The 25,139-nt window shown below is 48.9% G+C and overlaps 1 protein-coding gene across 1 annotated transcript in view; it reads left to right on the forward strand.

Moving 5' to 3' along the window:
- Positions 1-10,277: 10,277 nt before the first annotated feature.
- Positions 10,278-25,139, forward strand: part of PEPD (peptidase D) — a 210,743-nt gene continuing 195,881 nt past the window's right edge. The window contains exons 1-3 of the mRNA XM_007957826.2: positions 10,278-10,294; positions 20,129-20,312; positions 22,228-22,355. Of these exons, the coding sequence (XP_007956017.1) occupies positions 10,278-10,294; positions 20,129-20,312; positions 22,228-22,355 (329 nt within the window). The remainder of the gene's footprint in view (positions 10,295-20,128; positions 20,313-22,227; positions 22,356-25,139) is intronic.

Raw genomic sequence — 25,139 nt, forward strand, 5'->3', positions numbered from 1 at the left:
CAGATCCTTCTCCCTCCCAGAGCCCTGTGCAGAAAGGCCCAGCCCCCCATACCACCTGCACTGATGCTGAGGCTTTAGCAGCCTGGGTCAGCCACCTGGCCTGCCTGCTGAGGAATGCTGAGAACGACCTTGTGCTGAGCAGGCAGCTGGTGCTGAAGGTGAGTCCTCTGTCCAGGACTCAATCCCAGTCTTCCTCCCTTGAAGTCTATACAATTTTTCTCCACCATGTGATTCTTAAGGATATTTTGTGCTAGGAGGTATTTATTTGGCAAAATAACATAGAAACAGGGCCAAGTAAAACCTTTAGAGCCAAAGAAATGAAAATTATGTATCTACCACATGCTAACTGAAAATAAAATTATACCAGCCATATAATTTACTCACACGCTGAAATGAAAATAGCTGTATCCTAGACTCACCTGTCAGTTTGTCATGCTGTGGCAGCTTATACGTTGCTGTGATGTTGGAAGCTATGCCACAGGTAGTTCAAATACCAGTAAGGTCACCCATGGTGGACAGGTTTCAGCAGAGTTTTCAGACTAAGGCAGACTAGAAAGATGGATATGGCAATCTACTTCTGAAAAATTGACCACTGAAAACCTTATGAATAGCAGTGAAACCCTGATACAGCCCTGGAAAATGAGCCCCTCAGGTTGGAAGGCACTCAAAACATGACTGAAGAAAAGCCACCTCCTCAAAGTAGAGTTGACCTTAATGACAGGTATAGAGAAAGCTGTCAGGACCTTCATCTGCTGGTGTGGAATGACTCAAAGGAGAAGAAACAGCTGCAAGCATCCATTAATAATTGGAATGTGGAATGTACAACTTAAGAATCTAGGAAAATTGGAAGTTGTAAAGAGTGAAATGGAAGGCATAAAGATTGATATCCTAGGCATGTGTGAGCTGAAATGGACTGGTATTGGCCATTTTGAATCGGACAGTCATAGCCTCTACTATGCCAGGAATGGAAAATTAAAGAGGAATGGCACCACACTCATTGTCTAAAAGAACATTTCAAGATCTATCCTGAAATATAATTCAGGCAGTGATAAATAATATCTATACACCTACAAGGAAAACCAGTTAATACAAATATTTTTCAAATTTACATTTCAACTATTACAGCCAAAGATGAAGAAACTGAAGAATTTCATCAATGTCAGCAGTCTGAAATTGATCATACATGCAATCAAGATGCATTGATAATTATTGGTGATTAGAATGTATAAGTTAGAAACAAAGAAAAAGTGTTGGTAGTTGAAAAATATGGTATTGGTGATAGAAATGATGCCAAAGATCATATGATAGAATTTTGCAAGACCAAAGACTTATTCATTGCAAATACTTAAAGTCGCAATATTGAAGGATTCTATGGGCAAACTTTTGAATGACACAGGAAGCATCAAAAGAAGAAGGCAGGCTGAGAAACTAGATGACTGGGACCGTCTAAAAAATAAATTATTATTTGTATCCAAAGACTTCTCAAAAAGAGTGAAAAGAGAACCCACAGATTGGGAAAATATATTTGGCAAAGACATAGCCAACAAGGGACTTCTCTCTAAAATTTATGGAAAACTTCAACACCTTAACATCAAAAAGACCAGGAAAAAAAAAAAAAAAAAACTCACCGCCATCAAGTTGGATCTGACTTACAGCGACCCCTCCTTGGGTTCCCAGGCAGTATCACTACAGAAGTAGATTGCCCAACCTTCCTTCCAAGGAGTGGCTGGTGGGTTTGAATTACCAGTCTTCTGGTTAGCAGTCAAATGCCTTAGGTACTACGCCATTAGAGTTCCAATCAAAAAGACAAACAATCCAATATAAATATAGACAAAGGACATGAACAGACATTTCACCAAAGATGGGTACACAGGTATGGATAGGCAAATGGGAACAGAAAATTAAAGAAAAGAAAAAGAAGATGGAATACACAGAGTCACTGTACCAAAAAGAAATGGTCAACATTTAACCATTTCAGAAAGTAGCACAGGAACAAGAATCAACAGTAATGGACAAAGATGTCCAAGCTGTACTGAAGACATTGCAAAAAACAAGTCTTCAGGAATTGACAGAATATTAACTGAGGTGTTTCAACAAACAGATGCAACACTGTAAGCACTCATTCATCTATGCGGTGGAAGACAGCTACCTGGCCATAGCTGGAAGGGATCCATATTTGTGTCCATTCCAAAGAAAAAAGTGATCCAACAGACTGTGGATGTTATCAAATAATATCATTAATATCACATGCAAATAAAATTTTGCTGAAAATAATTTAAAAAAAAACAGTTGCAGCAGTACAATGACAGGGAATTGCCAGAAATTCAAGCTGGATTCAGAAGGGGATGTGGAATGATAGATATCATTGCTGAGGTCAGATGGATCTTGGCTGAAAGCAGAGAATACCACAAAGATGTTTACTTGTGTTTATTGACTATGCAAAGGCATTCGACTGTGTAGATCATAACAAATTATGTTTAACATTGCAAAGAATGGGAACTCCAGAACACTTAATTGTGCTCATGAGGAATCTGTACATAGACCAAGAGGCTGTCCTTCAAACAGAACAAGGAGTTACTGCATGGTTTAAAATCAGGAAAGGTGTGCATCAGGCTTCTATCCTCTCACCATATTTACTCAATCTGTATGCTAAGCAAATAACCTAAGAAGCTGGGTAATATGAAGAAGAATTTGGCATCAGGATCAGAACAAGGCTCATTAACAACTTGAGATGTGCAGATGATACCACTTTCGTTGCTGAAAGTAAGGGAGACTTGAAGCACTTACTGATGAAGATTAAAGACTACCGCCTTCAGTATGGATTACACCTCAACATAAAGAAAATGAAACTGGACCAATAAGCAGCATCACGATAAATGAAGAGAAGATTGAAGTTGTCAAGGATTTTATTTTACTTGAATCCACAGTCAATGCCCATAGAAAGCAGCAGTGAAGAATTCAAATGATGTATTGCATTGGGCAAACCTGATGCAAAAGACCTTTCTCAAGTGTCGAAAAGCAAAGATGTCACCTTGAAGACTCAGGTGCCTCTGTTCTAAGCCATGGTATTTTCAATTGCCACATATGCAAATGAAAGCTGGAAAATGAATAAGGAAGACTGAAAAGAATTGATATATTTAAATCATGGTGTTGGTGAAGAGTATGGAATATACCATAGACTGCCAGAAAAAAGAACAAATCTTTCTTGGACGAAGTACAGCTGGAATGCTCCTTAGAAGTGAGGATGGTTTTTTTTCATACTTTGGTCATGTTGTCAGGATGGACCATTCCCTGGAGAAGGATATCATGCTTGGCAGAGTATAGGGTCAGCAAAAAAGAGTAAAACCCTCAACAAGATGGATGGATGGATGGCAACAAGATGGCTGCCAACAATGGGCCCAAGCATGGCAAGGATTGCAAGGATTGTGTAGGATCAGGAAGTGTTTCATACTGTTGTGCATAGGGCTGCTATGAGCTGGCACTGACTTGATGGCACCTAACAACAACAGACTTTTTGAGTTGCATATTCGATATTAGATCACCCAAGCTAAACCTTTCAAGGTTTTATTGGGGAAGATTGCTGGTACCCTACTGTATCTCATAGGGCTTTGTGTATATGTAACAACATCTTAACCTTCTCCTATTTGGGGCAAGGGTGAGATTTCAAATATCCTCCCTGCTATGGGAGTGCTTGGGTAGTGCAAATCTTTTTTTTTTTTTTTTTTTATTGTGATTTGGGTGAAAATTTACAGAGCAAATTCACTTTCCATACAGCAGTTCACATACACTTTGTCTCATGACATTGACCACAATTTACCACAATGCAACAGCTCCCCTCCTACTTCCTCCCAATAGCTACTTCTTCCCTGTGTCCATCCCTTCATGCACTGCTGCCCCCTGAGCTGTCTCCCTGTGCATAAGCAGCCCTTCTTTCTCCCATGATTGTTCTTTCCAAGAAGTGTATCTACCTCAGGTAAATGTTCAACTCATATGCCTGTCTATTATTTGGCTGGAAGCCACAGGCGTCATTCAATTCCAGACCTGAAGGGCAGCTAGGGGCCATAGTCTCAGTGTTCCACCAGGTGCTATTGGACCAGGGTAGTGCAAATCCTTAAGTGCTTGGCTACTATTCAAAAAGTTGGTGGTTCAAATTCACCCAAAAGCCTTTCACAAGAAAGGCCTGGAATTCTGCTTCCAAAAGATGACAGCCATTGGAAACTCTATGGAGCACAGTTCTATTTTGACACACACGAGGTCTCCATCAGTTGAAATGGACTTGACAACAATTGGTTTTCTTGGTGTGCAGAAAGCAAAGGGGACAAGATAGCCAGGGTATGGACATGTGACTTGGCTCTGCAACTGGCTGATACTCCCTGTCAAGGACTTTGGCCATACAAGGAGTGATACCAGGATGCTATCAGTCCAAGATTATGCCAAGGGCAGAGGTTGTGGCAGAGATCTGGGCAGCAAATAATCTGAGAAGCTGCCCCGTTTCCCAGGGTGTGGCCTGGTGGTGTGCTTGGCCACCACCCTCCCTGGCTCCTATCTGTTTTCTAAGCCTGCTTCTTCTTCATTTGGCTACTTGACATCACTCCAATGCATCCCTCTTCTGTTTGAGGTGATCAGACTCAGGGGTTGTTTGTCACAAAGATTCATCTTGAGCACGGCAACTCAGAATGGGCATAGACTGCAGACAGTAAGGCTACCAGTGGGCCTGGGCAGTCACGTAGGTGAGTAGTGGAGGGAGCTGGGTCACTATAAGCGAGAGCCTGGACAGTTGACAAGGCTCTGAGGAGGAAGAGCACAGGGACAGAGATGCTCACTCAGGAGAGGGAGGAGTTAAATGTGACCTGTCATGATGGTGGCCATGGGCAGATAGGTGACTACTGGGGATGCAATCTGTGGGGATTTCATGAAAGACCGACATGTCCTCTTTCAAATGCCATGTGAAGGGGTCCCTGGGAGGGTCGGTCAGCAGAGACCCCTGGTGCAGTCAGATACCTTCACTGAACTGGAGCTGAGCAGAGAGACTGTCTACCCCAGGGATAGTTCTCTCTAGGATACAAGCAGCAGAGCTGAATTCCTCTGCTCTGGGATGTTGCACTCATACTTTGGAAATTAGGATTTTCATCCATTTTTATCAAGATCTTGAAATGTGGTAATAAAGTTATACCAATGGGTAACCCAGCACAAATAGGAAATGTAATAAAGGTGACAGCAATGAAAGGAGATCCCAGCAACTGTGCACTGATACGACTAGTAAGGAAAGTAATTATCACCTGCCCAACCTGGCCAGCCCACTCCAGGCACAGGGAAGAAAACCATTTCAGAACTTTATTTCCTATATTGAACATCAATAATTGGATGTATTTATAAGTCTCTAGAAGAAAACAGCTTGTGATTTCAAGATGAGAAAACAGTCTTCCAAACAATGAAAAACAATATATTCCTCATTTTCACACACACACACGCACACACACACACACAGCCTGTTTCCTTTGATGTTTTTAAGGTGCTGTTGGAATGATTTGCCTTTCGGAAGCCACTCTTCCATTTCTCATCTCAAATTGCCTAGTAGACCCTGGCAAAGTACTCAGTGGGGACCACTTCATCTGAGGCAATGATGGCGGCTTCCTAAGGAAGGCCCCACAGCCGCCATCCACTCTTTTCTGAAGCCAGAAAGATGCCTAGGTGCATAGGGCTGGAGGGGAGGGATGGGCAGGAGATTGGCATGAAGTGAGGCTTCTCTGGGGACTGATGGATAGGGTGACAGCTATGTTGGAACCCTGGAGGAGGGAGCAGGCCATGCTGGCCTCAGGAGGGAGATTGTGGTTGCCCCTGCTGCTGCCTCCACGAAGGCCAAAGGTCTGTCAGAACAGTCATGGAAAGAGAGCCTTGTGAGGATTGCATTCCCATCATGTTCTGTCCTCCACCTAGGAAGAGGTGAGATGGGAACATGACACTTCCAGCCCCATCTCAACCCACACATAGTTGTGGCTGCCCGTATCTTTGTTCTTTCTGTTAATGTAGTTGGTGCAGCTTTTCTAAGTCTAGCCTCTGACTCTGAGCAAAAACAAATAAACAAAAACCCAAATGACATTCTTGGGTGGGATTTTACCACATGGGCCCCCCACATGGTTGGTTACAGGGTCCAGCCCTGAGCTCTTCCCAGTTCTCTCTTCCAACCCTCCTGAGTTTCTGCTGGGGAGATGAGCTTGGACCCCACTGCTTCCCTTCTCAGAATTCCTCAGGGACTTCCTACTATCCGCAGGAGGAAATACCAGCATACAGCCCTGTCCTGAGGCCCTCCCAGATGAGGGCTCTTCAGGGGCAGCACTGAGGGCATCTTCTCTGCACCCCAGACCTGAGATTCCCCAGGGGAGGGTCTCAGTTCCCTACCTCTTACAGTAGGGCCAGTCTCAGGCTGGTATCACTTGGTGGCTGGCCAAGTGCCACTGCCAGTGTGGTCCCACAGAGTCTTCCCACAGACCATTGTTATCAGCAGAAGATAGCAGTGACACCCCTGCATGGCCCCAATGGTGGTCATGAAGTTGAATGTGCTTGCTCACCAAATTTGGGTCTGCTAGCTGTCAGCAAAGGCTCTGATAGCATAGTGCCTAAGGCACTTGACTGCTAACTAAAAGGCTGGCGGTTCAAACTCACCAGCCACTCCTCGGAAGGAAGGTTAGGCAATCTACTTCCATAGTGACACCACCTCGGAAACCCAAGGAGGGGTCGCTAGGAGTCAGGGACGACTCGGCAGCACATAACAACAACAACAACAGTTGTCAGCAATGTTCATGGAGCTGCTAAGATGTGGTGACTAGATTGAAGGGGTTGGACAGAGCAGAAAACCTGGCAGGATACCCAAAGCCAGAGCCGAACAGTTTCAGGGGAACCAAGAAGAGCCATAGGAGCTCTAAGGAGGGGCCTCCCAAGGACATGGGTTTCTTTTGTGGGCCTCTGACTTGGCCAAGGTGATCTAGGAGGTGTTATACTGGGTGAGTACAGATACCTCCCACCCACCTGCTGGAGACTTTCGGCCAAAGGCCTGTGACCTCGGAAGGGATGCCATAGTGGCCTGAGTGTGTTATCAGGTGCTCTCCCTCAGCTGATTTACACACTCCATTCTGAGTCTCTAAAATCAATCTTTTCCCAACTGCCTCCTGGCTCCCAGCAGTGTCTGGGGTCTGTTCTGCATGAATAACTATGCAATCTTCTCCCACACCCTGGCTGCTTCTCCTGGAGCCCCTGCCAGATTTTCTGATGATGGGGGGATGAGGGATGGGGAGACAAGCTGCCAGAGTCTTTGATGGGGAGGGGTGAAGGTGGGGGGGGAGGGGTAGTCTTGTCAGAGACTCTGATGAGGGTGAGTGGGTAAGGACAATTCTATCAGAAAGTCTGATGAGGTGGTGAGGTGTGGAGGGTGAGGAGTGGGGTAGGGGCAGCCCTGGGTGGGCAGGACTCATAGGCAGGGTCTCCCTAATACTGCCCACAAACAAGGGAACTCTACCCAATTGTCGGGTGCTCTCTCCCTGTTATTTTGTGGATGTTTAGGACAATTACTTCTTTCTCATATTGACAAACACTCAGAGTTAGCAGCTGGCCTAATCTTGAATATTTTCTGTCAAAAGAAATGATGCTAACCAGAAGGCTGGGGGTGCTGTAATTAGTTCGAGGGCAGGCTTTCCTTCAAAGGAGAATGAAAACTCATTTTACCTACTCTTTCTGATTTTCGAAAAGTACTTCTTATTAGGGAGTAAATCTCTTCAACTGAAGGGGAAGCTACAACTGATTGGGCCCAAGTTCTCAGGGGCTCTAGGTCAGGCAGTGGGTGTGGGGACTGTGTGTTTCAAAGAACTTTGTGCCTCTGCTGTCCTCCCTGGAAACTGGCTAGAGGATGGACAGGACCTCTCTGGGGTTGTTGTGCCCTGGGGCAAGAGAGGGCAGCCACAAGGATCTTGAGGGGCTGCAGAGCTCCTCCTGGGCATGCCTGGTCTGGAGGTCAGAGCAGTGAAGGTGTGTAAGGGAAGGGGGAGGAAGGATGTGGTTCCCTTCTTCCATCAACCCTCTTCTGCCTGGCTGGGCCAGGGATGTGGGAAGGGCTGTCTGAAAGTGTCCTCTTCCCCCCACACCTCATGGCTTTGACCTCTGTAGCTGTGCCACAAGTTAAAGGTGCCCCCACCAACATTTTCTGGTGGAATCCTACAGCAGCCCTGCAAGGTGGGGACAATTAGCTACCATCTGACAGACCATGTGCCTTTCTCCTACCCTGTTTATGGTCTGGTTCAATTCCTCCTCCTATTTTGGGGGTCCCAGGAGTTCTGGTGGTGTAGTGCCTAAGGCATCTGACTGCTAACCAGAAGGCTAGTGGTTCAAACCCACCAGCTACTCCTCAGAAGGAAGACTGGGCAATCTACTTCCACAGAGATACCGCCTCAGAAACCCAAGGAGGGGTCCCTATGAGTTGCAATTGACTTGATGGCAGTGAGTTTGATTGTTTTGATTTTACTGTCTTCCTGGCATTGTGGGGACAAACAGCAACTGCTTCTGATGGCCCCCAGCCTAGCCATGGAGACTGTGGTAGTTGTGTGTCAACTTGGCTGGGCCTGGCTTTGAGTGGCTGGGCAGCTGGTTGTAGTTATTCCCCATGATAAGACTGGTGATCAACTCCATTGTGGAATCTACTGAAGCAGCTGAGTAGCTGTCTTAGGGATGTGGTCTGCTTCCAGTATATAAGAAGCAGCTTGAGAAAAGTCTGCAGCTTTTTAGCATGCTTGCACCCTGCATGTAGCTGAGTCTTCATTTAGCAGCCTAACATGTTTCCTGCCGATCTTGGGACGGTCTCTGGACTTGAATTAGTGGCCTGCTGCATTGTTTGGTAATATTGGGACTGAGCTATTTTATTTGTCAACCTTGGGCAAGCCCCAGCAGCCAGCAACCGTCTGAGTGAAGAGACACCTCTAGCTCCAGTGGGCTGAAAGCAAGAGGCAGACCTGAAGCCCGAGGTTGAGGGACTTTGACCCAGCTCCTAGAGCTTGGCACTTTGAATTTGGACTTCTAGCCACCAAAACTGTAAGAGAATAAACTGTTTGTTAAAGCGACCCATTTGTAGTATTTCTGTTAGAGCAGCACAAAGTAACCAAAGCAGAGACTCATATCCTTGTCTCAACAAAAAACTCAAGAACCACCCTCGAATCCAAGGACCAGAAGTTAGTTGTAATTGAGAGATAGCTGGGTCAGGGGCCCCATGGGTATGTGGTGGGCCCACCTCCTGTCCAGTCGTGAGACCCTTTTCCTTGACAGTGTGGGATGCTTAGGGGTGTAGCTACCAAGTATGCATCCTGGGCTCACCACTCAAGAGCTGCATGAGCTCAGGTAAGTTACCTGCCTCTCTGGCCTCAGTTTCCTCATTTGTGAAATGGCACTAAGGGAAGTGTCTGAGGGGACTGTTGTAAAATTTCAGTGAATTAACACTTGCAACATGTTCTGGCCAGTGCTTGGCACAGTAAGTGGTCTGTACTTGCTGTCAGTAGTTGCTGTTATTACTATTATTTTTGCACATGTACAGACCAGGGAGGGCTACATGTGGTCTTTATCATAACCCAAAAAAATATCTCTGGAAAACTCAGCACCTTACACCAGTGCCCAAGAGGAAGGGCCTGAAGAGGGTTAGCCTTCTAGCAGATTCTCCCTCTTGAACTCCTCTCCCCTCTGTCCATGTCTCCCCAAACCTCCTCACTGGTCTCCCTTCCTCCAGGTCCTTCTCTATCCTGCAGCTTGAAAAAGATCCTGCCACAGAGTCAGGCCCTACAGGATCTGGCCCTTGCTCACCTCTGAGGCCGCACCTCTCACTCCCTACACTCCCCCTCCTGCTTTTAGGTTCTTCCAATCGCCCTGACCTTTGGTCAAGCCATTTCCCTTCTTAAGCAACAGCTGTCACCGCCCGCCAGACCCTAGACTGGGTCAGAGGCCACTCCCCCTACACACCCCTACCCCGATATCTTCATCCTTTCTTGTCCTTCCGTCTGGGCCGGCAGGCGGTGACGCCGGATAGGAGCTGAGCCAGAATCTAGCTGCTTGGGTTGTAGCCTCCACTGCGACTCAGTTCCCGGCCTGCCGCGGTGACCCAACTTGTGGATCTCGCCCCGCCCCTCCGTGGCACCGCCCCTCGGGTCCAGTGGAGCCGCCGCTCGGGCCCCAGCTCCAGCTCCAGCAGCGGAACCCAGCTCCACTCAGCTGACGCCGCGCCTCACGTGACGCTCGTGCAGGTGAACATGGCGGCAGGCGCAGGGTGAGTGCTGCTTCTCTCCCTAGCTCTTGCCCACGGGCGCGGAGAGGAGGCCTTGGTGTTCCCAAGTGGGCAGTGGGTGAGAATCTCCGCCGCTGGTCTGCCCCCTGGCCGGGCTAGCTGTGTGGCCGCGGGTAGCGGTTCCAGTCTCCGAACGCGGGTCTTTGGATCTTTGCTCGCTAGGAGTCAGTGGTCGGCGCTTGTTCCTGAAACCACCCCCGGCTCAACTCCCGCTTCAGGCTCATCCTTGGTGGCCACCCTGGCACTCAGGCCCCACCATTGAGTGGTATCCCCACTGTGTATGACCGTAGTGGGACCTCTGATCGACACGCGCCTTCACTGCCACGACTCTCACTTGAGAAGGCAGCGTTGCCAGAGCTTCCAGGGACTTGGGCGTTTCCCAGGGAGTAGAGGTAGTAGGAGGGGGCAGTGCCCTAGGTGCCAGACCGGGAACCGAGATCAGGCACTGGTGGATTGAGTGCATCTAACAGAAAATAGACACTCAGTTGGCTGCCGAGGTTGGGAGAGCTTAGACCATGCTCACCAAACATTTAGTGGACACTTGTATTCCAGGAACAGTGCTAGGCCTGCCCTGGGGTTCTCAGGCTACTAGGACAGGACATATAAGACTGTCATCTGAGGTGTCTGCCTCTGATCTTGGTATTTGCTATGGAGGGGCATGGGTTCTGAGCCCAGGAGAGCGTTTGGGAAGATTTACACTCTGATGACTTTGGGCATTTAGACACCCCGCAAGCAGGGACCTGTGAGTGCAAAGGCCCAGGGCCATTCAAAGAACCCAGTGAAAGAGCCCTGAACTTAACGTTGAAGAACAGAGTGAGCATGCAGGTGCAGGCTGGTGTCCAGATGTGGGTCTGTTGTCCCCAGGTGGTCATAGGTTTATCCAGGGGCTGCATTTGGGTTCAGGGCTCCTGGCTGGGCTGAGGCATGCTGCTTTCCTGAAGGTACAGAGGATGCAGGTTGGGTGATTGAATGGGAGTGAGCCTAGTTGGCCGGATCCTGGAGAAGGGCTTTTCTAGCAAAGACAACGTTGAGAACAAGCTGATTCTCTGGGCTGTGGTGTGGGAATGGTTGAGGGGTTAGGCTTAGCAGAGATTTTAGAGAGGTATGCTATTGGAAGGGAGACCAGATGTGGGAAGCTTCCAGACCTTGACAAGCCAGCCTTGGGAAGAGCCATCCCAGGCTGGTATGGGGCTGCTTTGCTGGGTACTTTGAACCTGAGGTTGAGCCCCGGTAACTTCTTTAAAGGGAGGAGGTTTGAGTGTGTTTCCAGCGAAACTTGACCCCCAGAGCTGCACTCGCAGGATGGTTCAGGGTGTCTAGCATGACTAGGCATCATGGCATTAAGCCATGGCCACTGGCTGCCTTTGCAGTCCTATTGAAGCTTGGGACAGGGAAGGCCTGTGAGAGTCCCAGGTGACTAGGGTGTGTTCCATATGATTTTGGGGCAATAAACTTACTAAACTGGCATCACAGATTCAAGTAAAAATGTGAGATGCACCTCTGGGGGGGGGGGCTGTATTTTGGGCCAGGTGAACTGGTTCATTCCAGTTTTACCTCCTGCTGAGAATTTGCATTTCCACCCAGATGCACTGAATCAGGGAGCTCCGGTGGCATAGTGCCTAAGGCATTTGACTGCTAACTAGAAGGCTGGTGGTTCAAACCCACCAGCCACTCCTCAGAAGGAAGGTTGGGCAACCCACTTCCCTAGTTATGATACCACCTCAGAAACCCAAGGAGGGGTCACTATGAGTCGGATCTGACTCCACGGCAGTAAGTTTGATTTTGGTTACACTGAATCAGAGTCTACATTTTCACAGAATTCCCAGGTGTACAGAAGAACCAATGGGAATCTATAAGTATCCCCTAGGGATCTTATGAAAATGTAGATTCTGATTCAGTGTATCTAGAGTGGAAAAACAAATTCTCAGCAGAGGGTCAAACTAGAATGAACTGGTTCAAAGCCTTGGTTTCAGGGTTGATCCTGTTCTAACCTGCCAGCCTGGGCAGGTGCTCCAGGTCTGAGAGGAGGGTCTCACAGAGGATTTGCCCCAAGATCACCTCCTGTCCCCACTCCCAGGGAGAGGGCCCCATCCCATGGCACTTAGTGGGAGGGAACACTGCCTTGTCCTTGAGCGGTGCTCTGAGCTTTCCATGGATAGCCTTGGGACCTCCTGGCCCTAACCAGACCTGTCAACACTTACTTTCCCATGTGGCTCTTGCCTTCCTCCTTTTCCTCCTGTCCCCTTATCTCCTGGCCCTGGAATGCCTTAGTCCCCCAACATAATTGCTTACCTACTTGGAGAGATGGGGGAGGGAAAGGAAGCACTCATTGGCCAATTTGCCTCTCACAGACCCACCCCTACCCCAAGGTCAGCCTGAGGCATCTGTTCCAGGAGCACAAGGGTGATTCCTCCTGACACTTCACTTTACCTCCAGAAGAATGCTGACTCCAGCATGATGCAACAGGGCAGCTTAGATGGCCCTGCTTCCCAGAAGCCTTTTCCTGACATCCATTCACCTTCCCCCAGTAAAGGCCTTCTGCTTAGAACTCCGGAGACGCCCAGTGTTCCTTACTGGCACAACACTTTGCCACATCGCACCTCACGACTGGGGGAGAGTTGCTTTCCTTCATGCCTCTTGTGGCATCCTTGGGGCCCAGGGCCAGCTTGTGGCTTCCCTGTGATTGGTGCTCAGTGAGAGCTGAATGAACGAAAGGGGCTATACTCTCCATTAGTCCAAACATCCACCCCTACAGTTTCCCTGGAAGACTCTCAGTGACTGAGGAAAGGGGTGTGTGTGTGGGAGGACAGAATTCTGAGAAATCAGATGGAGAAACATCTTTAATTCTTTAACTGAGAAGCTCCAGGGAACTGTTGTGTGGAGAACCTTTGCTAGTGACAAGTGACCAGTGAGCTGTCCTGGGTATGTACCTGTTGTATCCTAGGTCCTGTTAGAGTCAGTATTTTTCTGGAAGTAAAGTGTCTGGAGGAGACATGAGCATCCCCACCCTGGTGTGACCCTTGTACTCTTGGAGCAGAGGTCTCAGGTTGACCTTGGGGTAGGGGTGGGTCTGTGAGAGGCAGGTTGGCCACTGACTGCCCTCACCCATCTTTTCCTCAGGCCTGCTTCTGACTCCACATAGTCCACTTTCTGTCCCCCTGTGCTTCTTGAACCTCCTCAGGAGAGAGGGAGTTGGAATGGGGGTTCTGACCAGCCAGCTGTCCAAGGCTCTCTCCAGTGAAGGTGGTTGGGCTGACTTGCTAATTGGTGCCTGGTCCCAAGTTGAGGCTGAGGGTGTCAGGTGAGAAAACAGGCTGTGCCTGGCTGACCTGTTTTGCTGGAAGCAGTATGGCCCCATCTAGAAATGACTTCCCATTCTAATTCTAGTGCAAGGATCTTGTCCTTATCTGTTCTGGGGACCCCAGTGACACCTGGTAAAAGCTATGGACACTTCTCAGTATGATATTTTTAAATGTGTGAAATAAAACACAGAGGATTACAAGGAAAACCAGTTATACTGAAATACAGTTAACAAAATGTTAAACAAATTTGTGATACGGTAACACTACCTCTTTATTATTTTAAATAACAAAATCCAGCAGCAGGTCTAATAACCACCTTAATTTTGAAGTGGTGACGAGTGTAAATGATCATTTGAGATATTGCAACAATAATGTGATATGCAAATACTTGTAATTTCTGTTGGTGACAGATTCAAATGCACTGCTGATACTGTTGTGTTGTTCACATTCTAATTGGAAGGAAATATAAATTTGAATTAGAGATTCGAGAAAATAAAGATACGACTTTTTTTTTTCCACCCACGTTCATATCAAAAAAAAATGATTTTTATGCATAAACCCTCAGGGGTTCCATGAGCCTTGGGTAAGAACCTTGTAGGTGGCCAATAAAGGGGAAAGGAGAGGGTGATTCAGTGCTGAGATGGGGGCACAGGGTTGAATGGGATCAAGTGACCAGGAGTGGAGCTAGGTCCCCAGCATCATACCCTCGCTGGGGACCTAGCTCCACTCCTGGTCACTTGATCTCAGCCCAGGACTAATTACTGGGCCTCGGCAGTTGGATGGTGGGGGGATGGCTGGCCTGTGGGGGACAGAGACTTGCCCTAGGGGTCTTTTCAATGGCAATTCCTGGTCTGCTAGCTTCTGCTGCTGTCCCTCAAAGCATAGAATTGATGGGACATTGCTTGGGCTTTCGGCCACTTGCAGTCAAGCATGGCTTATTTATGCTGGGACATGGGGATGACATGGCCTTTGCCTTTTAAATTTCAGATGTCAGTTAACAAAAGCTGAAGCCAAATCCAGCTGGAGATGTTTTATTAGTGCTGCTTTTGCTGAATTTGCAGGGAGAAGTCATCTGCTTTGGCTTTGGGCCTGACAGTCTCTTTGGGGGCTTGGTTTATGCTATGAGATATCAAAGAGCATGTCTCTATAAACCTTGATTCTGGGAGTGGCCTGTAATTAATGACTGCAGCACATCTCCCCACCTGGTGGCTCAGGCTGGGCTACCCTCCCTGGTAAGCCTGAGGTGCTCTGTTCTGACTGTGTCACATGAAAGAATAAGTACTGTTGATTTCCCTCACAGTTGTAGCTGACTGCTTGAGCAGAGGGAGTCTTCTTAAGTTTCCTGGCTTAACCTGGCCAGTCCAAGTGCCCTGAGGGGTAGGCCTCTCAGAAGCCTTGTGGATTAGAGGAGTCTCAGCCTTCTGAGAGTCATCCAGGTGAGGGTACGGTACCTGGCAGGGTGGGCTGGGGACTTGGTGTGTTTAAGGAAGAAATCTAGGGTAGAAGCATAGTGAGTGGTGGGAGATGAGAAGGAAAAAAAAAAAAAAAACTACAAAACTCACTGCCGTTGAGTCAGATCCAACTCATAGCAACCCCTCCTTGGGTTTCCGAGGTGGTATCTCTATACAGAAGTAGATTGCTGGTGGGTTTGAAGCGCCAGCCTTCTAGTTAGCAGTCACACGCCTTAGGCACTACGCCACCAGAGCTGAGAAGAGTGGGGCTTCTCTGCAGGTCAGGAGCTCTAGTAGCATAGTGCCTAAGGCACTTGACTGCTATCCAGAAGGCTGGCGGTTCAAACCCACCAGCCACTCCTCGGAAGGAAGATGGGGCAATCTACTTCCGTAGTGATACTGCCTCAGCAACCCAAGGAGGGGTCGCTATGAGTCGGGGCCTACTCAACAGCACATAACAACAACAACAACTCTGCAGGTCGAGTGGGCTGAGGTTGGGCATTTCAGCCAGTTGTGCAATTGAGTAACAAGTCCAGATGAATCTGGAGCAACTTTGGCTGAGGCTGACTTAGTTCTCTAGTGCTGCTGTAACAGAAATACCACAAGTGGTTTGCTTTAACAAGCAAATTTATTCTCTTGCAGTTTAGGAGGCTGGAAGTGTAAATTCAGAGCACTGGATCTAGGGGAAGACTTTTTTCTCTCTTTGTCCCTTGGTCCTAGGAGGATCCTAGCACAGGGACCCTGAGTCCAAAGGACATGCTCTGCTCCTAGCTCTTCTTTGTTGGTGGTAGTAGGTCTCCCCTCACACTGCATGCTTCTCTCTCCTTCGATCTCTTATAAGATAAAAGACGTTGCAGGCCACACCCCAGGGAAGCTCCCCGTACTTTGGATCAGGGCTGTGATGGGATTAAGGGTGGTGAGCTCTGGTGACCTAGTGGATAAGGCATCTGGCTGCTAACCAGAAGGTCAGTGGTTCAAACCCACCAGCCGCTCTGGAGAAGGAAGATGGGCCGATCTACTTCTGTAAAGAGTTACAGTCTTGGAAACCCAATGGGGGTTGCTATAAATTGGAATTAACTTGATGGCAGTAAGTTTGGTTTGTTTCTTTGGTATCCTACCCTAATCCTTTTACAACTGATTGGCTTATCATATCATGGGGGATCATTACATAACTGACACATTATACCATTACAGAACTGCCAAACCACTGAGAGTCATGGTCCAGCCCAGTTGTCACATATTTTGGGGAGACAAAATTTAATCCATGACACCAGCTATAGCAGTGGCCTTGATGTTATTCCCTGTGTTCCTGGGAGTGTGCAGAGATGTGTTTCTTTCCCGTGCTATCACCCCCAGGCCCCCAACATGGGCTTTACTGAGTGAGGGGAAAGGGTGTGGAGGGCTGTGGCAGGGGTGGGGGTGGGGGTGCCATGCATGGGTGCTGATGGCTGCATTTTCAGTTCCTGACTGTGGGGCCAGCTGTGGTGAAGTCATGTTTATACACTGCCATTGAGTTCCTTCTGCCCTATCATCTCAGGAGGCTCCTCTTCCAACCCTTGTGGCTGAGGGTGGCAGAAAAACAGCCCCGCTTAGAGGAAACCCAGGCTGCCTGCTTCCTGCCCCACTGGGGCTGATGTGGCAACTCCTGATCTGCACAGCTGTGTGTGGCCCCATGTGTAAACTGTCACAGGGGCTCATTCAGCAAATATTTATTGAGTACCTGCTGTATGCCAAGAAGGTTCTAGGCACTGGGACACAGCAGTGACCAGAGCAGAGATAGACTTCTGCCTTCTGAGTGTACATTGTAGGGGGCAGAGATTGACAACCAGTTAACATTCATAAGCCCACACTGCACTTCCATTCAAAGATGATCTGTGTTGGATTGGTCAGGGACCTGGGGGCACGCAGATAGTTCCCACACAGGGATGATTGCTGAGAGTTTTGTGCAGACAGCTTACAGAGCTGTGGGCAGGTAAAAGGAACCTAGGAGAGAAGAGAAGGGATGCTGGTCAGGAAGGTGGCCTGGCTGGAGCTGTGGCCTTCGATGGAGGACACCAGCCATGGTGTGGCCTGTCAGGGAGGGGTCTGGGGGAAAAAAATCTCTGCCCATCCTCTCATCTGCCAGTCTTCTTCCCACAATGGCTAATCCACCTGGAAGCAAGAGTCTAGGGAGCCTCCTGATAACACCCATGTCAGTTGGCCTCCTGGGCCCAGAGCAAGATGCAGAATGGATCTGGAGGGCAGTAGAGAAGACCTAGGTTGAGTGCTGAGGGAAAAATAAAGCAGGACAACATTGGTGGGGAGGTTTCAATGGCATGTTTAAATAGCAAAGCCGTGGGAAACCAGCCTGAGCAGGTGGCATTGGAGTCAAGATGTGCTGGCTGTGTCACCAGCTTATATCTTGGGGTCCAGTTGGTTTGCCTCCATCCATCCACCCACCCTGTCAGTGGGGTTGGGCTCTGAGGGTCCCGTGGTAAGGTGGGTGCAGGAGGTGCCCGAGGCCTCTCTGTGGCTGCTGCTGAGAGAGAACGTTCCATCAGCTCCTGTGACTGCATTCTCCAGGCAGAGGCCCCTCTCCTCTTGCCTCGTGAGGCACCAGCTCTGGGCCGTCCTGCCTTCCTCCATTTATTTGTTCATTCGACAGCTACTGAGCATCACCTTTGCCCGACGCAGTGGTTTAGGTTCCAGGAACAAGATGAAGTCCCTGCCCTCACAGAGCTTAAGTTTTATTAGGAAAGAACAAGCAAATAAATACATACTGTTAGGTAGTGATGAGTGCACTAAGGAAGTGGGGGATAAGGTGTGGCTGGGCTGGTGTAGATGGAGTGGGGAGGCCAAGCTGCTCAGAAGAGGGCATAAAGAGAGAGTGAACCATGCGGGCAGCTAGGAGCAGAACACCCCTGGCAGGAACAGCAGTAGTGAGGGCCCTCAGGTGGGAAAGGTCTTAGTGTTTGGGAGAGAGCAAGAATATCTCTGTGTCTGGAGTGAGGGGGCCATTTGGGTAGGGTCAGATCCCTCAGTGCCTTGTAGCCTGGGGGATACCTTTGCATACTGAGGGGTAGTTCTAAGTGCAGTAGGGAGGGAGGGAGGGAAGGGCTTGAGCAGGGCAGTGCCTGGTCTAATTGGCATTTTGTAAGGGTAATTGGCTGTGGGGGAGCTCTGGTGGCAGAATGCCTAAGGTATTTAACTGCTAACCTGAAGGCTGGCGGTTCAAACCCACTAGCCACTCCTGGGAAGGAAGGTTGGTATTTCTGTAGAGATACCGCCTTGGAAACCCAAGGAAGGGTCGCTATGAGTCAAATCTACTCGATGGCGGTGAGTTGTTTTTGTTTTTTTTTTAACTGTCTGTGGTTGGAGACTAGGCTGTGGAGAAAGCTGTGCCAGGAGAGCGTTGAGAGATCCCTGCGGTTGTCCAGGGATGGGATGAGGTAGCTGTGGCAGCAGAGAGAAGGGCCCGGTTCTGGGTGTATACTGAAGTTCGGGGCAGCAGGAATTGCTGATGGATTAGAGGGGCAGTAAGAGAGCAGCTAAGGATGACCTCCTGGTTTTGTCCTGAGCAACTCCAAGGGCACACACAGGTTCCTTGTGCTGAGAAGGGAAAGAGTAGGGAAGAAGTGCCCTTGGTGGGAGGAGAGGGGCAGGGGTCTAGGTCCGTTTTGTGCCTGACTGGTGTGAGCTGACTGACATCTAAGGGGAGACGTTGGGTGGGCCATGGGATTTGTGAATCTGGAGGGGCATATCATGGGCCTAAGGTGGGGAAGGCTGGGGTGGGCTCAGCTGTGGTGAGGGAGAGTGTGTGGTTAAAGAGGTCCCAGGGCTGAGCCCTGGCTGCTCCAGCGTGGAGGCTGAGTTGAGAGGGGAGAGAGACTAAAGGTGGAGGGACCCTGCAGGGGCTGGTGCTTAGTGGGGTTTAGCACAAACAGTGCCTCATCCTTGTGGGTATGAATAGGCCAATGAGGACTTGGACCTTGTCGGTGGGTTCAGCAGCCTGGGGGTTACTGTGCTCTGACAGGCTGTAGTGTAGCTGTAGGTGGGGCCTGATTGGGGTGAATTGAGAGGGTGGGTGGCCAAGGCCTTGGGATGGTAGACTTGGATTCTTCATAGGATATTTATTGCGAAGGGGAGAGAGAAAAGGAGGGATTGGGGGCTGTGGAAAGTTCTTTTTTTTTCTTTTTTCTTTTTGAAGCTGGTGACGTTATTGTAGGTCTGGATGTTTAGAATGATCCCATAGAAGGGAAAATGGATGCAGCAGTGGAGAAGGTCGCGGCGGGGAGCAGCTGAGATGGAGGAGTTCGGAGGCAGGTAGTGGGTAGTGGATGCTGGGAGGATAAGCTTGTGTCTTCAAGGACATTTGTTTCCTTGGTGGAAAGGGAAGAAGGTAGGGTGGGGGTTTAGAGACATTTACCTATTCTCCCAGGCCTGGCTCCACTCAGCCTCCACCTCCAGGTGAAGTCTCAGCAGCTCCATCCCTGAACAGACCCTCTGCTCTCCTGAGTGTCTGCACTCCTGGGGCTGCTGCTCACGAGTCATCCTGCCATGGTTCCCCGCAGCCACTCGGCTTGTCCTTGCTGGGCTTGGTAGGGCCTGGCGCTGCGTACCCTGTGAATGTATGTGTTGGGGAAGGCTGAGTAGTTTGCAGAGAAGGCAGCAGCATGCAGGATACAGGGGCAGGTCCAGTGTTGTCTGGTCCAGATCAGAAGCTCCTTGAGGGTGAAAGTTGAGAGTGTGCACCGCTCGAAATCATAACAGGCTTTCTCTCCATGTGCACTACCTGCCTACGCTGGTTAACCAGACCCAGCTGTCTCTCATCCACATTTGTGGGTAATGTGTTCAGGGGCAGCAGGAGAGAGTGTGGTTCACCAGCCCCTTTGGTCCTTGGGGTAGCCCACTGATGGGCTGTTTTTGGGTCACACACAGGTTGAGCTCAGCCTAGCTTGCCATGTGTGATGGAGGTTCCCATGGCGGGCTTGTCCCTACAGTTGTCTCAGAGCTGTGGGTGGTGGGCAGTGTTTGGTGGTGCTGACCAAGGTCCATGTGGCCGTGTGTCCTTCATGTCTTTGCAGGCCTTCATTTTGGCTGGGGAACGAAACTCTGAAGGTGCCACTGGCACTCTTTGCCCTGAACCGGCGGCGCCTTTGTGAGCGTCTGCGGAAGAACTCAAAAGTACAGGCCGGCTCTGTCGTACTGCTGCAGGGCGGGGAGGACACACAGCGCTACTGCACGGACACTGGGGTCCTCTTCCGCCAGGTGAGCCTGTCCCAGCGGCCTCCCCCTGGGAGTGTGCATGGGCCTCCTATGGGCCTGATTGCCCTCCTCTAGCATTGGGCCTGGTGGGCCTAGGAGGCCATTGGAGTCCATTGGAATCCATGTACCAGGTAGATGGGGGTGGTGGGGAGGGACAGAGCCCTCTAAACTGGCTGGGGGCAGAGCTGTCCACTCTCTCAGTTCAGAGTTCAGAGAGATGATATTTCTGGGGAGCAAGCAGGCAAGGCTTCGTGGGAGAGACAGCATTTGGTTGGCCCTTGATATCAGGGTGAATCTTGACAGATGTGAGGATGGTATCCACAGGAGTGTAAACTGAGAGTGTGTTGAGCCAGTGTCCATGGCTGGGGAGCCTCAGAGGTGGAGATGGGGAAGGCTGAGCCTCCGAGCCGCTTGTAGTGAAGATCCGGTAAGGGGTGCGTGACTGAGGTGGCTTGTCTGGGCACTGAGCAGTAGTTGGAGGCCTGGCCTTTTATCCTGACATGGCCAGTGCTGACCCTGTGACCCTCACTGGGCCTTGCTTTCCTCACTTAGGAGGTGGTCTTGGGACTCCCTGAGGTTCTCGAACTCAGGAGGGTGGTAGCCAGCCCAGTTTTTGGAAGCCAGCTTGAAGATGGCAGCTTTGGCTGAGAATCCTTGGTAGTGGTTACTTCCCCAGGAACTAGGAGCAAGGACACTTAACCAAGGGGGTAACACAGGAAGCCAGGGAGGCTTTGAGTCAGGCCCACTCTTGTTAGTCCTTAGCATTGTGCACACTTTGCAGGTGAAGAAACCATGGCTCAGAGGGAAATGACTTGCCAATGGGTGAAGCTGGCATTAGAGCCCCATCTTCTGACTTCGAGTCTGCTGCTATTTTCTCCTCCCTACCACACCTAGAGCTGAGGCCTGGCCACAGTGGGACACCAGACTTTGAAGGCAGGCAGTGCCTAGCCGATGCTGTCCAGGTCAGGAGGAGGCAGGGGAGTGTTAGGAGAGCTGAGTGGTGAGAGGAAGTGGCAGAGATGGCCTTCCCAGCTGGGCTGTGTCCACACAGATCCACTGCTGAGAGCAATTGCTAAGTGTTTTACTGAAAGCCCCCCCCCTGCCCAAAGGGTTCCTTCCCTCTGCCCTGTTGCTCATGCAGCTGCAGGCCTGGCAATTGTGAGCCTGCCACCCCCTTACCTGCCAGAGACATGGAAATTTAAGTAAGTTTATTTTTGAAGTCTTGATGCTTCCTGAGGTTTACATATCCTGTGGTTTAAAAGCCATTTTTCCTAAATTCATCTATTAGCTCCTTTATTGATGTTATACAAGGACAATTTTAGAAGAGATCCTCCTCCACTTCATACCTTTATAAAATTATTTTAGCTCAGTGTTTATTGCTAAACACTGAAGTCATCAGCTGCCCCGGGGGTGGGAGAAGGAAGTAAGAAGTCCTAAATGTAGGAATCAGTTTAGAGCAGATGCCCGGCATGGGTGTCTGAATCAAGGTGGTGTCTGGCCTGCCTGTGGGGAGCAGGGAGGCTGAGAGGCACAGGGCAGGGCTGAACTTGTGATGCTGGAGGGTGCTTGTATCTTAGGGTGCTCAGTTATTGGCCTTCAGGTATGGCAGGTACTGTGAGTGATGGGGTGAGGCTGGGTTCATGTGTGAAGCCCATTATCTCCAGAGAAGACTCTTAAGTAGGGATGAAGTGACATGGGTGGGCTTCTCCCTGCCAATTCATGGAGAAGCAAGAGGGGCAGGCAGTTAGTGGAGCAGTGAGCAGAGAGCTGAGGTAAGGACTGAGTGAGGCTGGGGGCAGGTTCCAAGAGGAATGGCCTCTCTAGGGTGTAGGTAGGAAGATGCTGGATTCAGTGCCTCACTTCTCTCCTCATGCCTCATGTTTTTGTCCTGCTGACGGGGTTTTTGTTCTTGCTTCAGGAGTCCTTCTTTCACTGGGCATTTGGTGTCACCGAGCCAGGCTGCTACGGCGTGATTGATATCGACACTGGGAAGTCAACCCTGTTTGTACCCAAACTTCCTCCCAGCCATGCCACCTGGATGGGAAAGTAAGAAGCATTGCAGACTGTACCTGCCAACCACCAGCCAACTGGGTGCTGTGGGATGGGGGACAGGGCTGGGCCTGTTGGTTGGAAGGAGGGAACAAGTAGAAAGAGGAGGGAGGGTTAGAGGTCAGGCCCATTGACAGATACGCTCTGTACCTGAGCCCAGCACCCGGGGCTGGGAAGGGGCTCTAGAGCCACAACTATAGACTAGTGGTCAGTGTTTGTTAATCTTGAGATTCCAATTCCTAGCTGTGCTGAAACACCTGAGGCTTTGGTCCCAGTGGGCCATCACCACGTCCTGATATGGATGGGAGACTGTCTCCTCTTGGGTGAGGTGCGGGCTGCATGTGCTGGTGTGGTGGGGGTTTGTTAGGTAGAGCAGGAAGAGCAGCCTAGGACCCCTCTGAGAGGCCATCGCTAACGTACGGGGGTGTTTCTTGGTGCTGTGTGCTTAGCTGAACTGGGCTGAACTACACAGGGCCATAGATGTAGGCCTCAATCTTCTCCTCTGTAAAATGGGGTAGAGGCTCAGGGGTGTGCTCTTGGAAAAGTTTCAGACTGGAGGCCTAGGTGATACTGAAAGGCGCTGTCATCCTGGCCCCACCCTCCACCCCCACCGGCCTCCATTGTGCCTGTCAGCTCCAGGACCTTCTGTTGTGTCCACCTCTCTTGGGAGCCGTTGCTACCTGCTAAGGGCACTGAGGCAGAAACTGATGTGATCAGAGGATCCCGCTAAATGCTCACCGCCATCCAGCCTGTCATTTCTGCCTGCAGAGTGATTATTCTGAGCTAATGCATAAATTGTAGCCTTCACTGCCTAGTGTTGCAGAACACTCATTACCAGGTGGGCTGGCAGGTCTGGTTGGTTTGAATGACAAAGCTCCTTCCTGGCTACTGCAGGGACCCTGCTCTGCCACTTCCTCTGCTTCATGCTTCTTCCCATCCATGGCCTGTCCATGCAAACTCAGTAGCTTCCTTTTTTTTAAAACTTATTTTGTTGTTGAGAATATATACACAGGGCAACCTACACCAATTCAACCGTTTCTACATGTGTAATTCAGTGATACTGATTACATTATTTGAGTTGTGCAACTGTTTTCACCCTCCTTTTCTGAGTTATTCCTCCTCTGTTAACATAAACTCACTGCCCTCTTAGTTTTCCTATCTAATCTTCCTGTTGTCAGTTTGATCCCATATAGATAGATTTTAAAAGAGCTCAGTGCTCAAGGCAGACATTTTTTTTCACTAATTAAGCTGAAGTATTGTTTGCTTTTAAGAAGTCTTAAGGGTGATATTTTTTGGTTTAAGTTTTAAAGATTATCTCAGGGCAGTAATATCAGGGGTTCATCCACATCCCTTGACTTCAGAAAGTCTGGAGTCCATGAGGATTTACAATTCTGTCCTGCATCCCCACCCCCTTTTGATTAGGATTCTTCCATAGAATCTTTGATCAAAATGCACATTAATGGTATCTGAGTACCATCCAGTTCTTCTGGTCTCATGGCAAAGGAGTTCATGGAGGCAGTTAGCCACACATTACATATTCTCTTGTTCTTTACTCTTCTTCTTTTGATCTAGACAAATAGAGACCAATAATAGAGAGTTACTAAGACCGCAGCAGGCACTATGTAATGAATATAACCTGTCATGTATAACTTTTGGCAGTTCAGCTTTTTATAGGTGTACAACTTAAATAATTATAGCAATTACAGTAATTGGTTGTTCCACCCTACCCTTAATCAATGTGATTTTTCCATCACCATTAACACCCTTCCCCTCAACCCTGTAACCACCAATAAACTTTATTCTCTGTATATTGCCTTTTCTTGTCTTTTTCTGTGAGGTCATATCTACAATATTTGTCCTTTTGTAATTAACTTATTTTGCTCAGCATAATGTTTTTAACTTCCATCCATGTATATCATGATTTCATTTCTCTTAGTGGCTGAGTAGTATTCCATTGTATATAGGTAGTACATTTTGTTTATTAATTTATCTGTTGGTGGGCATTTAGGTTTTTTCACCTTTTGGCTCTTGTAAGTAGTGCTGCAGTGAAAATTTATGTACAAGTTTCTGTTTATGTCTCTGCTTTCAAGTCTTTTGGGTAGGTACCTAGGAGTGGAATTACTGGATCATATGGTAGTGTTGTAGTGGTTAAAGCCTTCAGCTACTAACCAAAAGGTTGGCGGTTGAACCCACCAGCTGCTCCATGGGAGAAAGGTAAGGTAGTTGCTTCCATAAAGATCTACAGCCTTGGAAACCCTATAGGGCAGTTCTATTCTGTCCCATAGGGCTGCTGTGAGTCAGAACTGACTCGATGACAGTGGGTTTGTTTTCTGTTTTTTATGGTAGTTCTGTTTGCAGTTTCTTGAGGAACCACCACAGTGCCTTCCACAGCGGCCATACCATTTTGCACTCTCACCAGGAGTGGGTAAGGATTTCAGTTTCCCCACATCCTCTCCAACATTTATTATTTTCTGTTTTTATTTTGTTTAATCTCAGCCATCCTAGTGAGAGGGAAATGGTGCCTCACTGTGGTGTGGATTTGCATCTTTCTGATGGCTGATGATGCCGAGCGTCTTTTCATGGTTTGGTGCCATTGGATTGTCCTCTTTGGTGAAATGTCTATTCAAGTCTTTTGCCCATTTTTTGATTGGGTTGTTTTTTTGTTGTTAAGTTGTTGACGTTTAAAATATATTTTAGTTATTAGATTCTTATCAGATATATGGTTTCTGATGATACTCTTCTAGTTGGTAGCTTGTCTTTTCACTTTTTTTTTTTTTCCTT

Source organism: Orycteropus afer, unplaced genomic scaffold (assembly GCF_000298275.1).
Source record: "Orycteropus afer afer isolate SDZICR_OR568_19922 unplaced genomic scaffold, OryAfe1.0 scaffold00803, whole genome shotgun sequence".
Classification (NCBI taxonomy): Eukaryota; Metazoa; Chordata; class Mammalia; order Tubulidentata; family Orycteropodidae; genus Orycteropus; species Orycteropus afer.